Consider the following 13,935-nt stretch of genomic DNA (forward strand, 5'->3'; position numbering starts at 1 on the left):
AATCCATCTTTGTATGTATGTTTAAAGGTTGATCAAAGACAGAGTCTGCCTAACCAGTAGGTTGGCTGATCCTACTGTCAGATAAACACAAATGAATTACGGCCTGTAATGCAGCTCCCCCACTTCTATGTCACAGCTCATCTGCATGTCCGTATCTTTATTATTCCAGCTGGTCGGACTAATTCTCACAATTTTCTATCACCCTCCAATATATGTATTACTTTAGGGTTTATACGGTTTACAGTATATTAAAGGCGCTGGTAGAAAACTCAAAAGCGTACTAAGAAAGATTTATCTCTCCACTAATGACTACTTTGAGAGGGGGCGTGGAAATGGGTATTTAGTGAGTGACAGCATCAGGAAGTATTGGTGCCCCAGACTACTTCATATCTGATCCTAAATGTGGTATCTCTATACTGAGCGTTGGTATTTCCTTTGCTATTTGTCTTGTTGCTTCCATGATGCAGTAGCCGAAAGTATGAGGAGAAATAACTCATCAAAAATATTCTACATCAACGAGGTAAGAAGAAATAGAGAACTCTTATATTGCACTAGTTGTGTTGATCTGCTGCTTAGGACTCATCACAATCTGAATTTTAACAAAAAACTGTTTACTTGCATTACTTATATTCTCATTCATGTGTTCTTTTGTGCATTTGACCTACTTCTGAACAGTTGAGAAGATTGTACAGTATGTGAAAATTAACCCTTTGTAATTCAATGTTCAGGTTAAGAGCAATTATTTGTTGTGTTTATTAGCTTTAACAAATGAGATTTGGGAGCCTGTTCAAAAGCCATTTTGAATTTAGATACATAACTTACAGTATTTTTGTGAAAGAAGATAAATGAGTTGATAACAAGACATTCTATATTTCACATGAGTAGGGTTGGGTATCGTTTGAATTTCCACGATTCCGATTCCGATTCCGATTCTACTTTTCGATTCCGGTTCTTAACGGTTCTCGATTCCGATTCTTTGAGGGGCAGGGTAAAAAAATGATACATGCTTCTTCCACCAAAAAAATTACATTTATTCGAGAAACTTTTACACAGGTTAGTTTAAAGTAATATTCACATTAATCAGTCTGTTTATATTCACTGCTATGTAACTTTAACCTGAGAACCACTGAAGCTACAACAGTGCAACACTCCAACTTTTAAAAACAGTTCTTGTTGAGAAAAACAAGCATATCTGCCTTCTCAGGCATAACGGGAAGAAATGTTTGAACATTTTGAAGTAAAATGCTTCAATCTGGTGCACACGCAGAATTACTAGAGACTAGATCTAGGGGGTACAACTCTAAACACCCATATGAAAAAGATCGGTTTACATTTTAATAATTAAATAACAAATAGCCTACATGTAATGCATTTTATTTTTGTTGTTCATTCATATCTTATTTTACTATTTTATTTATGCATATTTTCTTATCTCTCCAGTTTAAAACGATATGTCTGGTTTACTGTCCTATAGTATACATTGGAATGATTTCAAACCTGTTTTATCCGAATAATTATAAAAGAGTGCCTTGGAAATATGTGTTTACATAAATTGTGATCAAAACGTTTGAGACCCACTGAGATAACTTAGACTAAAGTGAACTATCTAAACCCTCAGAGTCCTTTACCTCACTGAGCTGAAGTTATCAGCCTCTCAGTCTGACTGGAGAGGACTCTCCCTCCACATCATGTAGAAACATCTTCTTCCGTAAGAGCAGCTAGCACCAGATGCTAATAACAACAGCGCCGGTTCCAGTGCACCCTCCCTTTCTCCCTCGCTCACGCGCACTTTGGCTGTGAGCTGCGGTTGCCAGATAAGCCAACATCCCCCATTTTCATCAATTGCAGCGCCCATCGTACAGGGCAAATGAAAAGTGTAACCGGGGTGAAAAGGGTGTTACATGTACTTAATTATGAATGTTGTTACATCAAGGCCGAAAATTAGGATGAGCACCAACGGTCAAAACATTTATTTTTTCTCCCAGAGCTGTCAGCGCAGCGCCTCCACAGATCTAGCGCCCTAGGCGAACATTTATAATGCCAGTGCGACGGGCCGGCCCTGGTCTCAGATTACACTGTAGGAAATGTAGATACAACGCTACATTTCCCGCAGGCATGCAGTAGGCTACCGAAAGCGGCGAGAAACATTTCCTCAGGAATCGAAAAGCGGAACCGAAATTCACATTTCTAAATGATACCGTTGGAATCTAAATGTTGGAACCGGTTCCGAACCGGAACCGGTTCTCGGTACCCAACCCTACACATGAGTGACATTTGCAGGAAATTGACACTGTTCACCGTATCTTGGGCAACTTGGTCAGACATGGTGAACAATAAATAATGTGTGAGTTGACTATTGTTTATGGGGAGGATTAACTCTCCACTGAGGAGATAAGGTCACAGGATGCAGCAGGAAACAAGCGCTCCTATTTGCTTCCCCCTAAACGCTGACGCTGAGAGACATGCCCTAAGAGCTGGATCTCAAACAATATCTCACTGTGAGAACCGTCTATTGTGTCCAAGGTGATAGTGTGCGGGTCTCAGGATCTGAAATCAGATCAAACTTCCAAAAATGATACCCGACTGGGCTTTTTTACGTGACTCGTCATATTTTCATCAACAGCACAAAACCAGCCCTGTCTGCAACTAACGTCCAGGTCTCTGGATGCTTTTGTGTTTTACACTGTGTCTTTAAGAAGTTCAGCAAAGGCCAAGCATGACTTGTTTAATATACTAATTATATGAATAATCTAAATGTATTCATACAAAAGTGGAATTTCATATATATTTTTTCTGCTGCAGTGGTGGCTATAAATCCGTTCAAGTAAGGGGGGCCAGTGTAGGGCGACATGCAATATTATGGGTAATAACACTATCAGAGTAACTATACACATATAACACTTAAAAAGAAAATACTCATTCACTGGTAACATCCTTTTTTTTCTTATCTATCTAGTGATGAAAAAGTGTGGACATTTTAACAATATAATTTCTTCAGTTAAGAGGGTGAAAAAGGGGTCAAGGCATAAGGGTCAAGAGAATTGCCCACCCTTAGAATCACCATTGTTCCACTACAAGAAATGTCAGTGTTTTTAGTGATGAGTCGCTCAAGTAGCCAAACTATAACTTCACTTGTGCGTCAAAGCTCATACTGCACCAGTAATTCAATTCCAGTAACTGAGGTTTGATAGAGATTTGGATGGACAACTAGTCCGCATTTTCAAATCTCCGCGTGTCCCTAAACAAGCTGATATCTTACAGGAAGGAAATCCAGAGCATACAATTAACCGTTAAACAATAATCCACTTTAATGGTAATATACAATGCAATACAATCAATACATTACCATACAAGACCATATCATTTCATATGCATAATGTCAGAAGTGGGCCCACCCCTGGCCCCTGCCCACAGGCCGCCACGACGTTCCAGTCCAAGCGGCGAGGAGAGAGAGGCAGAACAGAAAGCTGGATAGGCTTTCATACCAATGATACAGGAAGGGGTGGAGTTTAAGGACAACTGGTCGTCTTTTCCAGTCATCTCAAACAAACACCTCTGACCCTCACTGTCTCCTATTTCTGCAGCCTCTGCAGCCTCCACACATACACACATCCCCCCATCACATTCCAGAGACCACAGTGGGGTCTTGCTCCAGCTCCCCCACAGCAATAAAACCCTTAACAGTCCTTTGTCTACCGCCATTTTAGTCCTCACATTTATGAAAGGATGAAACAGATAAATCAATATAAAACACAAACATAGGTATTGTTTGAACAGTATTCACTTAACTGCTACTATTTGATAATTTGATATATTTTGATTTTGATTTTGATATGGTAATTACCAGAGGAACTCAATGGACCTCTTTTAATATCTGGAAATTGCAACAAGACTTTCTGCCTTTTTCAAATGTAACACACTTCTTAAATATCAGATGCTGCAATCCCCGTTTTGCACTCTCCTAAAAGAGTGCAACTTACACAAGGCACTTGAAACATAACTATTGTCATTCCTCTCCAATATCATCAGAAACTGAGATCCAAAGTATTTGAAATCGTGAAGGAACCGAACATCACTTCCCATGGCAGTGAAGGAACCATGAGGGGGCAGCTGAGTGCTAAGAAGCGGTCTCCTGGTGGTGAATCATCAGCCCGCCTGCCCGCCCCCCCCCAAAGGAATAGCCCACACGACAGCTGATAGGGAGGGGGAGATGCGGCTTTCCCTTCACGGGTGTAACTGATCAGAGAGAAGTAGACTCCTCTGCTGCCTCGACAAGTCCCCCAGCCCACTGCCAGCCGCTTCCAAGTCGTCTGCTGCCTGGATGTCCTCGAGGTCCTTCCCCGGTCCGATGATGATGCCTCCTGGGACGACTGCTGGATGGATGTCCTCGAGGTCCTTCCCCGGTCCGATGATGATGCCTCCTGGGACGACTGCTGGATGGATGTCCTCGAGGTCCTTCTCCTCCAATCCGCTGATGACAGCATCCGAGTCGACCTCCATGACGAGAGCCAGATCCGTCCTGGGTCCTCGCAGGTGTTTTCCCGACCGCACACTGGCTCCAGTGGTACCAGTTGTCCCCCTTTCCTTGTAGGCGGACGGCATTGGATGTCCTCTGGGTCACTCGGTCAGGGCCGGAGAGCCTGGGGTTGACAGTCAGCCTCCTGCGTCTCGGGTCCCCCTTTTGGCATCCACAACCTGTGTGGAGAAATCTGATACAAATCCCTCAAGCCTACGCTCCGGGCTCTGGGGCCCTCAGCTGTTTGACCCACCAGTGCGTGGCCACTTGGAGCCTGTTGGTGGGGTGTCTTAAAACAACAGACGTCTGTGCACAGGTTTTCTAAATTAATTGTGCAGCTTCAGAATCTTAATACTTGGACTGTGCCAACTAAATAAGAACCCCAACATCTTTAGGTAAACTAAATAACATATTTCAATAGCTCTGAATTTCTGACAAGCATCTGTGTTTATCTTTAAATGAAATCCCTGAGATCCCATTAAAAATCTAAATATGATTTGAACTGCTAATGTTTCTGGTAAAGAAACACACTAATGTTATGGATTCAAAAACAACCAAAATCACAATACTAACAAAGTGAATGGCTTCCTGGTGATACTGCTTCTACCCGTCAGTGCTTAGATATTATCCCACTGGAAAAATGAATACAGAATTCCAACAAACTGTCATCAAATGTCTTTCTATTATAAATGTAGATGAAATGTATATCCCCATAATGACCTAAACAATAAAGTCTATGGCTTTTACTTCTTTACCAGGCTAGTTACATGATGTTGTCTGTTGAAACATTACTCACAGGTCAGCTTCTCCAGTATTCCATTCTGGACTTACATCTCTCCCAGCAGCCCCTTGGCCACTGATTCTTTATCTGTGTTACCTGCTATAACTCAATCAATATTAGAGACATGTCAACATTCATCAAACAGTGTGTTATCCCCAGATATGGAGCAGGTCAATTCTAAAACTGTCAATCAATGGTCAGATTGAACAATGGAGATGGGCCAGCCGGTTCCTTTCAGTCCCTAAATGAAAAATGTACATTGTAAAGTTTACACTCCCCCTTTTTTACACATTATCTCATGTGTAAACAAAATCGAAGAAAACCTTCAGGTCATAATGGATTATAAGACAATACCAAACATTTTCCCCAAATGTACATCCATAATTTCCCCAGTAAACACTTCAGTGAAATGAAGTGTTTTCTCTCCATCTTTCAGCCCTAAAAGAAACAGAATCTTCATGTTTTAGTTTGAGTTTCACATTCTGCAAACAGCCACCTCCTGTGGGAGTGAAATATCATCAAGCAGATTAGATACGTTTTCCCCTTTTGTGCAATGTTAGGAAACCTCTCATTTCACACATTATTATCACACAAAGATAATGTGTTAGTCCAAAACATGCTTGATTAGTCATCGTTTTAAATCATGCAGTTGCACTGATCAGGTGCAGACATACACACACTCACACTCACACTGTCAGGTTGTAAAGTCAGGTCTGGTCAGGTTCACCTCAGAGTCAGTCATTGACAGTGCCTTCCCAAGTTACCCTGTCGGTCAGTTGGTCTCAGTCTTTTTGGCCATGTGTCGTGCTCTGCAGAGACTTTGATGTTCCAGCACAGGCCAGCATCCTCCGTCTATAAAAATCTGTATATATGGAGCGCCATCATTTATTAATTCACAATTACAACTATAATGTTCAAGATATCTCCAACCCCTCCTTGCTGTTTCCCACATTCCCTGAAAAGTGTCTAGCCAAAAAATGTCACTTCCTTATTGTACTATTACTATTACTGCAATTCATTTACACCTAATTAGTATTAAAATGACTAATAGATCTATTTCAGAAACATGTGTACATCACTATCTTGTGTCAAAACATTACTAGGATCTGTAAAGATCTGCTATGTATTCCATAACTCATTCTATCAATTTATCTTCAATTCTGGTGCACTTAAAGAACAATGTTACCCTCTTTAACAGTGCGTGGAACTCTGGGTGTCTGAACATGAAACCAGTACCTTAAATTGAAATACTATATTTCGTTTAGAACCAGCTTTCCCTTCAACATGACCTATATAAATAAATATTGATCTGATCTTATAGAGCTGTTACTAAAACTCTCCATTTGAACTGATCAATACTGTAACAAATTAAAACACTACCAAATTCACACACGAATAAAAAGTCCAGTGCATACTTCCTTCATGCCCCCCCTTTTCCTATCAGTGTGTTTTAGACTGATTTTCCACTTCACTTTAATAGTTCTCCTCTTTTCCACTATTTTTATTTACCAATTGACTAATTTATGGTCAATACATCTTCTTATCTTCACTTATTTATATTTATCTTTTGTTCACGATAACAATGGTATAACAACCACACGTCCTCAATTCTGGTCCACCTAAAAATCAATGTTAAACTCTTTAGCAGTGTGTGGAACCCTGGATGTCCGAACATGCAACAATTACTCCCTCCTTTATCAAGGATTTAAAAACAGAAGTCATTTCATATTTCCTATGGTAATAACCATGCTACAATGGTGAAATCAATTATTTAGATTGGAATACTATATCTAGCTTGGCACCAGCTCTCCCTTTAACATTATCCATACAGATAAAGATTTGTCTTATAGAGTGGTTCCTAAAACTATCCCACTACTTTATTCACACGTGAATAACAAATGTCAAAGAATATTTTGTTAACATGATGAAAAGATTGAAGAATATGGTTGTACTCTGTCATGTGGCCCCCTTTAACCCTCAGTGTGTTCTCATTTTACTCTAATAGTTTACTGCTATTTTTAATTTAATAAATCTTTCTGTCTTTACGTATTTATGCTTTAAATGTGCGTTTTGTGAATAAGTGTGTTTATGTGTAAACTCACTCATTCCCGTTCTCCTTTTCTCCTCCTCTGGTTTTCTCAAGCCGTGACCCCGGCCTCCTCACTTCTAATCGACCATGCCAACTCCTCTGATTCTGTGTTCTCTTCAGTCCATCAGCTGTAACCCCATCCGCTGTAACTCTTTTAGGCAGCCATTGGCCCAGTTACATCTGCATCCCCCATCATGCCAATGTTCTTGCACTGCTTTGCATTTCATCTCCTCCTTTACAGTCTCCCTGCTGTTTTTATGGAGGGCGGATTCTGCTCTCATGTCCCACACTTTGTTCTTGTGCTCAGCTTGGAACTTCATGGTCCCGTCTGAGGGACTGATGAGCGTAGATCTCTGCCTGTCAGCATGCTGTTTGGTTCTGGATGCCACAGGTGGAGATAGTTCTGGCTGCAGTCTTGTTGTTGTTGTTTCAGCTCTGGTTCTCTGTCTGTTCGATGGAGAAGGAGGAGTCTCCTGTTGGGTTAGGTCTTCTGTCTGCTTGGAGGGTCGGGATCGTAGCCTTTTCTAACTCAGAGGGGGAGTCCAGGTCTCGGGACGCATTACCTTTAAAAAAAATCTAGCACACTGAGGTTAAATAAATCCAATCCTTTCCACTCTGACTCTTTCTAATCATACTATCTGTCTTAATTGTTAAATGCCATCTAAACAACATAATTGATGTCTACTAATGATATCACAAAAACTCACTCTAAAAATTGTTTCATCCATTGCTACATATTTACCCAACATAACTCTTTCAGGAAACCATTTTGTCCTATACATTGAAAAACGTACATGTTTCCAGCATCACATATTCCACACACTACGAAAGAACATCTACATATTTTCTCCAATATTTTAAGCTAGTTTCTATAACAAGATTATCATGTGTGACATAATAATCAGATGTCTTGTTTGCTAACCAAGAATATTAAACTTTAAAATCTCTTTTGGCCAGTTGAAGTCCTGCTTACTTCATCTTTAAACTCTTCTTTAATTTGAAACCAAAAAAGGTCTTCCTTCTCCACCATGATCCTATCTCTATATCAAAGTCCAGACAAACTGATGATTTATCTTTAGAAACCATGAGGAATGACTCATAAAACACTATTCTCCCTTACTTCAGTTCTAAATCAAATGAGCCAGACAGGAAACCCCCTTTAACCACTTGCTTATTCTATTATCTAAGTTGTGTTACAAGCAGGTTAGATCTGTAATGAATTAAAATCAATATTTAAAGTTAAATATATTGTTAAGCAAATTACTGTTTTATTGTGAAGGCCTCTCTGGCGAACAGCGGCCTTTGGCTTTTATTTTGAAAGGCCGTTCCGGAACAGTGATTCCGATTTCTAGAAACACGGCAAGTTAACAATCGTTCTAATGCATTAACTATAGTCGTGAAAGAGACAAGGAGGGGGAAGGCGTATGGAAGCAAGCAATGAACTGAAAATGCCACCAATCCTCTGTTTTAACGTGATGGCGCACATTGAAAACCGAAGCGGGCATAAGCACCCCTGTCATAACTGACAAGCGTTCAAAAACCCTTCTGCTTATCACTTAGGCTACTACTCTTTGTTTTATTCATAACCTAAAAATACAATTGTGATGAATAGCTTGCTTTTGTACCATTACATTTACCAACATAAAACAAGGTCTTTACTAATCAACAATGACAACCTACAGACAGCTTATTTATTTAAATATACAAGCCTTGTCTTTCGCTCCCTGTTTGACTCCACTTAAAATCAATCTCTTAATCTGTTCCCATTGCTCCCTGTAACTCCCTGGAACTTCAGAATTGTCTTTACTTTTCTGATGTTCCATTTTGACTTCGCTTTTATTTATCTGACTTAATTAATATGTGTTCACTTGTCTATTGTCGTCGTTAACGTGCTTCCCCTCCTTTCAGCCACTAGATGGCAGCAGCAGAGCACAAATGAGCTTCACTCTTCTGAGTGCATTGTCTGTGCTCACACAATTATTTTAGGTAAAAATCACACAGATTTATTCCCCGTACAGTTTGTCCAGCTTGATAACGTGCTTCATATGTCGTCACGCAGGACTCTCTGTCTACCTTGCGATCAACGTTATGTTTACGTCAGCCTTTCAAATTAATTTTTACAGACAAGGGAAACGAGAGCCGGTTCCCGTCACATGGTGACGTTTGCTTTCTCTCCCCTGAATTGAACAAATAGTAGACCGCTGGCACTTTAGCTTATGGCGTCAGTCTGCTATTGAACCTCAGTTTTAAACGGCGACTCGATCTGATATATCGAGTGTCCAGGTTTCGTCGTGTAGGAATTTCACCTCACAGCCCACGAACTGCACCGTTTCCACGCCACTCAGGAATAAACTACCTAAGATCCACGCCAAACCGCTTCATATCTCGTCACGCAGGACTCTCTGTTTACCTTGCGATCAACGTTCACGTGTTTTATATAACTTTCCTAACATAGTAAAAATATGCATTGTATATTCCATTTAAACTTCAAAAACACTCTGAAACGCCTACAGACAATCCTACAGTTTTGTTACCTTATATGTAGCTGCAGGGCTCTGCGATTGTCTGAGGTGTCTAAAAGTGTTTGTTCCCGACCCAGTCTGGTCGTCTGAATCCTTCCACAGCTCTGTTTATTCAGAAACGTCGGGTCACCATTTGATAGAGATTTGGATGGACAACTAGTCCGCATTTTCAAATCTCCGCGCGTCCCTAAACAAGCTGATATCTTACAGGAAGGAAATCCAGAGCATACAATTAACCGTTAAACAATAATCCACTTTAATGGTAATATACAATGCAATACAATCAATACATTACCATACAAGACCATATAATTTCATATGCATAATGTCAGAAGTGGGCCCACCCCTGGCCCCTGCCCACAGGCCGCCACGACGTTCCAGTCCAAGCGGCGCGAGGAGAGAGAGGCAGAACAAAAAGCTGGATAGGCTTTCATACCAATGATACAGGAAGGGGTGGAGTTTAAGGACAACTGGTCGTCTTTTCCAGTCATCTCAAACAAACACCTCTGACCCTCACTGTCTCCTATTTCTGCAGCCTCCACACATACACACATCCCCCCATCACATTCCAGAGACCACAGTGGGGTCTTGCTCCAGCTCCCCCACAGCAATAAAACCCTTAACAGTCCTTTGTCTACCGCCATTTTAGTCCTCACATTTATGAAAGGATGAAACAGATAAATCAATATAAAACACAAACATAGGTATTGTTTGAACAGTATTCACTTAACTGCTACTATTTGATAATTACCAGAGGAACTCAATGGACCTCTTTTAATATCTGGAAATTGCAACAAGACTTTCTGCCTTTTTCAAATGTAACACACTTCTTAAATATCAGATGCTGCAGGTTACAGAGTATCAGTGTTTATTCACATGGCAATTCAAAATAAATTGTGCTGACATGTAATTAGGCAAATACAATATTTAAAGAGCAATTAAGATGGAGGAAACGGCTTTCTGGTCCTTGAATTGGATGGGTACAATGCAGCTTACTTGAATAGCTTGACTTTGCTTATCCTCTTTTCTAATAAGTGGCCAGTAATCAGCTGTCTATGCAGCATCTAGTTTCCACATATCCTTATGCAATCACAGTTGTTATCCGGTAGTGAGAAAAAGATAGTTATCTGATCTGATAATGTAACCAAACTGGCCTCAAACTGACCGCAGTGTCCTTTGTTTCTCCTGCCGTCCAGAGACAGTGGGACTCTTCGGAGCAGGACCCCGGCACAGAGCTCCTCCAGGACCCTGAGGTGAGATGTGCTGTGAAGAGGCTCTGCTCAGGCCCCCTGCAGCTGCCCAGGCTCTCCTGCAGACCCTCCACTCGTGATGGCCCCCAGTCCGGCCCCTCACATCGCAGAATCAAGCCCTCCAGGAGCCTGGGGACTCTGACCAGCTGTATCTCCAGAGACTTGTGAGTCAACTTTGCTACCTTTTTATTTTACATCCTTTTGACTTACACTTTGGAGTTATACATAACTAAACCTACAAAGTGTCTTTTCATACTTTAAATAATTCTGTTGAAATACAAAGATCACATTTGAGGTATTTTCTTTTATTTACTTTTAACGTTCAACTTCTTAAACAAATCCCACACAGTTCCTCTAGAAAAAGTGTATTATACAACTTCGTTTTTGCCAGTTTTGCCAGTTTTTGCGTTTTTTTCATCCTTTCCAAGCAGTTTTCCAAAAGCACATTTTCAAGTTTCATGATTAAATGTGGTTAATAAATAACGGAAGGCTGTGACTCCAACATATTGTGTCACACACATTATAGTCAACACACATTTTAGGATGACTTTGCAGAACGATCTTCCAACTGCGTTTCTGGGAAGGTTTTGAGTATTTAGCAGAGTTTGATGATATGTTTTGCTTCAATTATAAAGAAATATGGATTTGCTTCTTCTGATTTTGCGTCTTGTATTTGAGCATATGATCCAACAAAGTCTCCTGCTTGACGAGTTGCTCTCCCACCCGTTGAATAACTATCACTATAAAAGATCAGACAAACAAGGCTCTTGTGATTGTTACCATAAGAACATTCAATGTGCCGCTGGAAATACATCTCTGTGTGTCTGTTTGTGTGTGCAGCCCTTTTAATCTATTTGTTCACATGTTGAAGGAATGCAGACGGACCTGTTTGTTTACGTAGGCAGTTGTAGTGCATGTCAAAGGTGATCAGATATGGCTTCTCTCTGGACAAAGACACAGTTGTATCATTGGTTTATTTTTCTGAGCTAACAAACCTCCACCGTTGTGATATTAATCACTTTGAATTAGGGGTGGGCGATATGACGATATATATCGTCGTGACGATATTAGGTCTCCACGATATGCTTTTTCAGAGATATCGTCCTATCATGATAAAAAAAAAAAAAAAAAAAAAAAAAATAGCGGGAGGGGAAGAGGCTCTCCGTGCGCGGCGCAGGGGGCTATGACAGCGGACGGAGAGCCTCTTCCCCTCCCGCTCCCCCAGTCTCACCTACTGATTTTAATTTCACCATATATCAAGCCCGATCGATTTCACAATGTCAGCGCACCTCTGCTTGCGTTCAGTCCGAGTTGTTTGACACGCTCCCAAAGTCCCCGCCCCCTTTCTTTGCAGCGAGCAACCATAGGGCAGGCATTTCATAAAGGGGCTCCTTATGAAAAGACTAGCAAACGGTGGAAAGACATAACTGACGCTGTGGCGTTTTATGTTTTTCCCTTCAGTTATGCTAAAGTCTTTTATTACACTTCAAGTCTACTCTAAAGTTTACATTTTAATTATTTGGCACTGACTTTTCCTCATTGATGTTTTATGTTTTACTTAGTTATGTTTTACCCTCCTTTTCATGTTTATTGATGTTCACTGCTCACTTGTTCATTCAGGGTTTCATTTCTGAAATAAAACTAGCTTGAAATGCTATTTTGGTCTGTTACTCCTTTTTGTTTTAGTTTCTGTTACCTTGTAGGTGCTTGTACTGTTAAGTAACTTGAAAAATAACCATAATAACCGACATGAAAAAATATCGTGATATATATCGTCTATCGTGATACTGCCTGAAAATATCGTGATAACATATTTTTCAATATCGCCCACCCCTACTTTGAATGTTGAAAGCTGCTTAGATGCTGAGTTCTGACAGACGTTTGTCTAACTTTAGTCACAGCACGAGAAACTTGCTTTTGTTCATGTCAAATTCTTCGATACCATCTACTTTAAATCGATGAAATCAAGTTATGAAGTAATTAATGTAATCCTAAAATTATGTGTAGCATAATGGATTTCATTTGGTTACACAATTCTTTGAATAAAACTACAATTTATTTAGGTAATCGTGTCCATTCAACCGTTGTTCTGAACAGTACAGATACAGTCTGCAACATAACATAATGTGGAACGATACGATTCATCACTTTTATTTGCCACGGTCAATGTTTGGTTAATATATTGTGATGATCACGCCATATTTATTCCAATGTTGTTTATAAATCAGCAGGTATAAACCAATAGACAGGACTCCTCAGTGCTGATGAACTAAAAAGCATTTCATTGTGTTCCTTCTCCATGAAGAGGGCCATGTGCTCGCTTGTTTACAAATTGGTAGTGCAATTTTGATGCGGCGCCAGATAAATTGTTTATGGGGTAGCATTCAAAGCTGCAGATTGTTATATAACTACAATGCAACACATCATAAAACTCTGAATTGGACTGAATTAGTTTGTTTCTAATTTGATATACTATTATAGCTAATATTCGCTGTGGCTTGAGCACTGCCTGAAATGATGACATCCTCAGTGGAGTGGACACGTGTTGTGAGCGTTCTCACAGCAGAACTCAAGATGGTTTGGTTGGAGGCAATGAGTATTCATGACATTGTCTACAAGTCCTGGTTTGTTTTCCCCTCCTGGCTGTTTGATCGTGGAACATACTTTCCAGAGAAGATGGTTCCAGGAGGGAGCCGTAAGCTTCCCAAAATCATAAGATGAACAGTTACAGTATAGCTTGAAAGTATGTTAGGGACAATCTGTGGTCAATAATCGAA

At 40.3% G+C, this 13,935-nt stretch overlaps 1 protein-coding gene across 2 annotated transcripts in view; it reads left to right on the top strand.

Annotated features, from left to right (window-relative positions):
* Nucleotides 1-455: 455 nt before the first annotated feature.
* The window catches only part of pde4ca (phosphodiesterase 4C, cAMP-specific a), an 85,722-nt gene continuing 72,242 nt past the window's right edge, over nucleotides 456-13,935 (top strand). For both annotated transcript variants that reach the window (XM_034104098.1, XM_034104099.1), the window contains exons 1-2: nucleotides 456-520; nucleotides 11,105-11,322. In XM_034104098.1, the coding sequence (XP_033959989.1) occupies nucleotides 479-520; nucleotides 11,105-11,322 (260 nt within the window). In that variant the 5' untranslated portion in view covers nucleotides 456-478. The remainder of the gene's footprint in view (nucleotides 521-11,104; nucleotides 11,323-13,935) is intronic.

This window comes from Pseudochaenichthys georgianus, chromosome 17, assembly GCF_902827115.2.
Source record: "Pseudochaenichthys georgianus chromosome 17, fPseGeo1.2, whole genome shotgun sequence".
NCBI lineage: Eukaryota > Metazoa > Chordata > Actinopteri > Perciformes > Channichthyidae > Pseudochaenichthys > Pseudochaenichthys georgianus.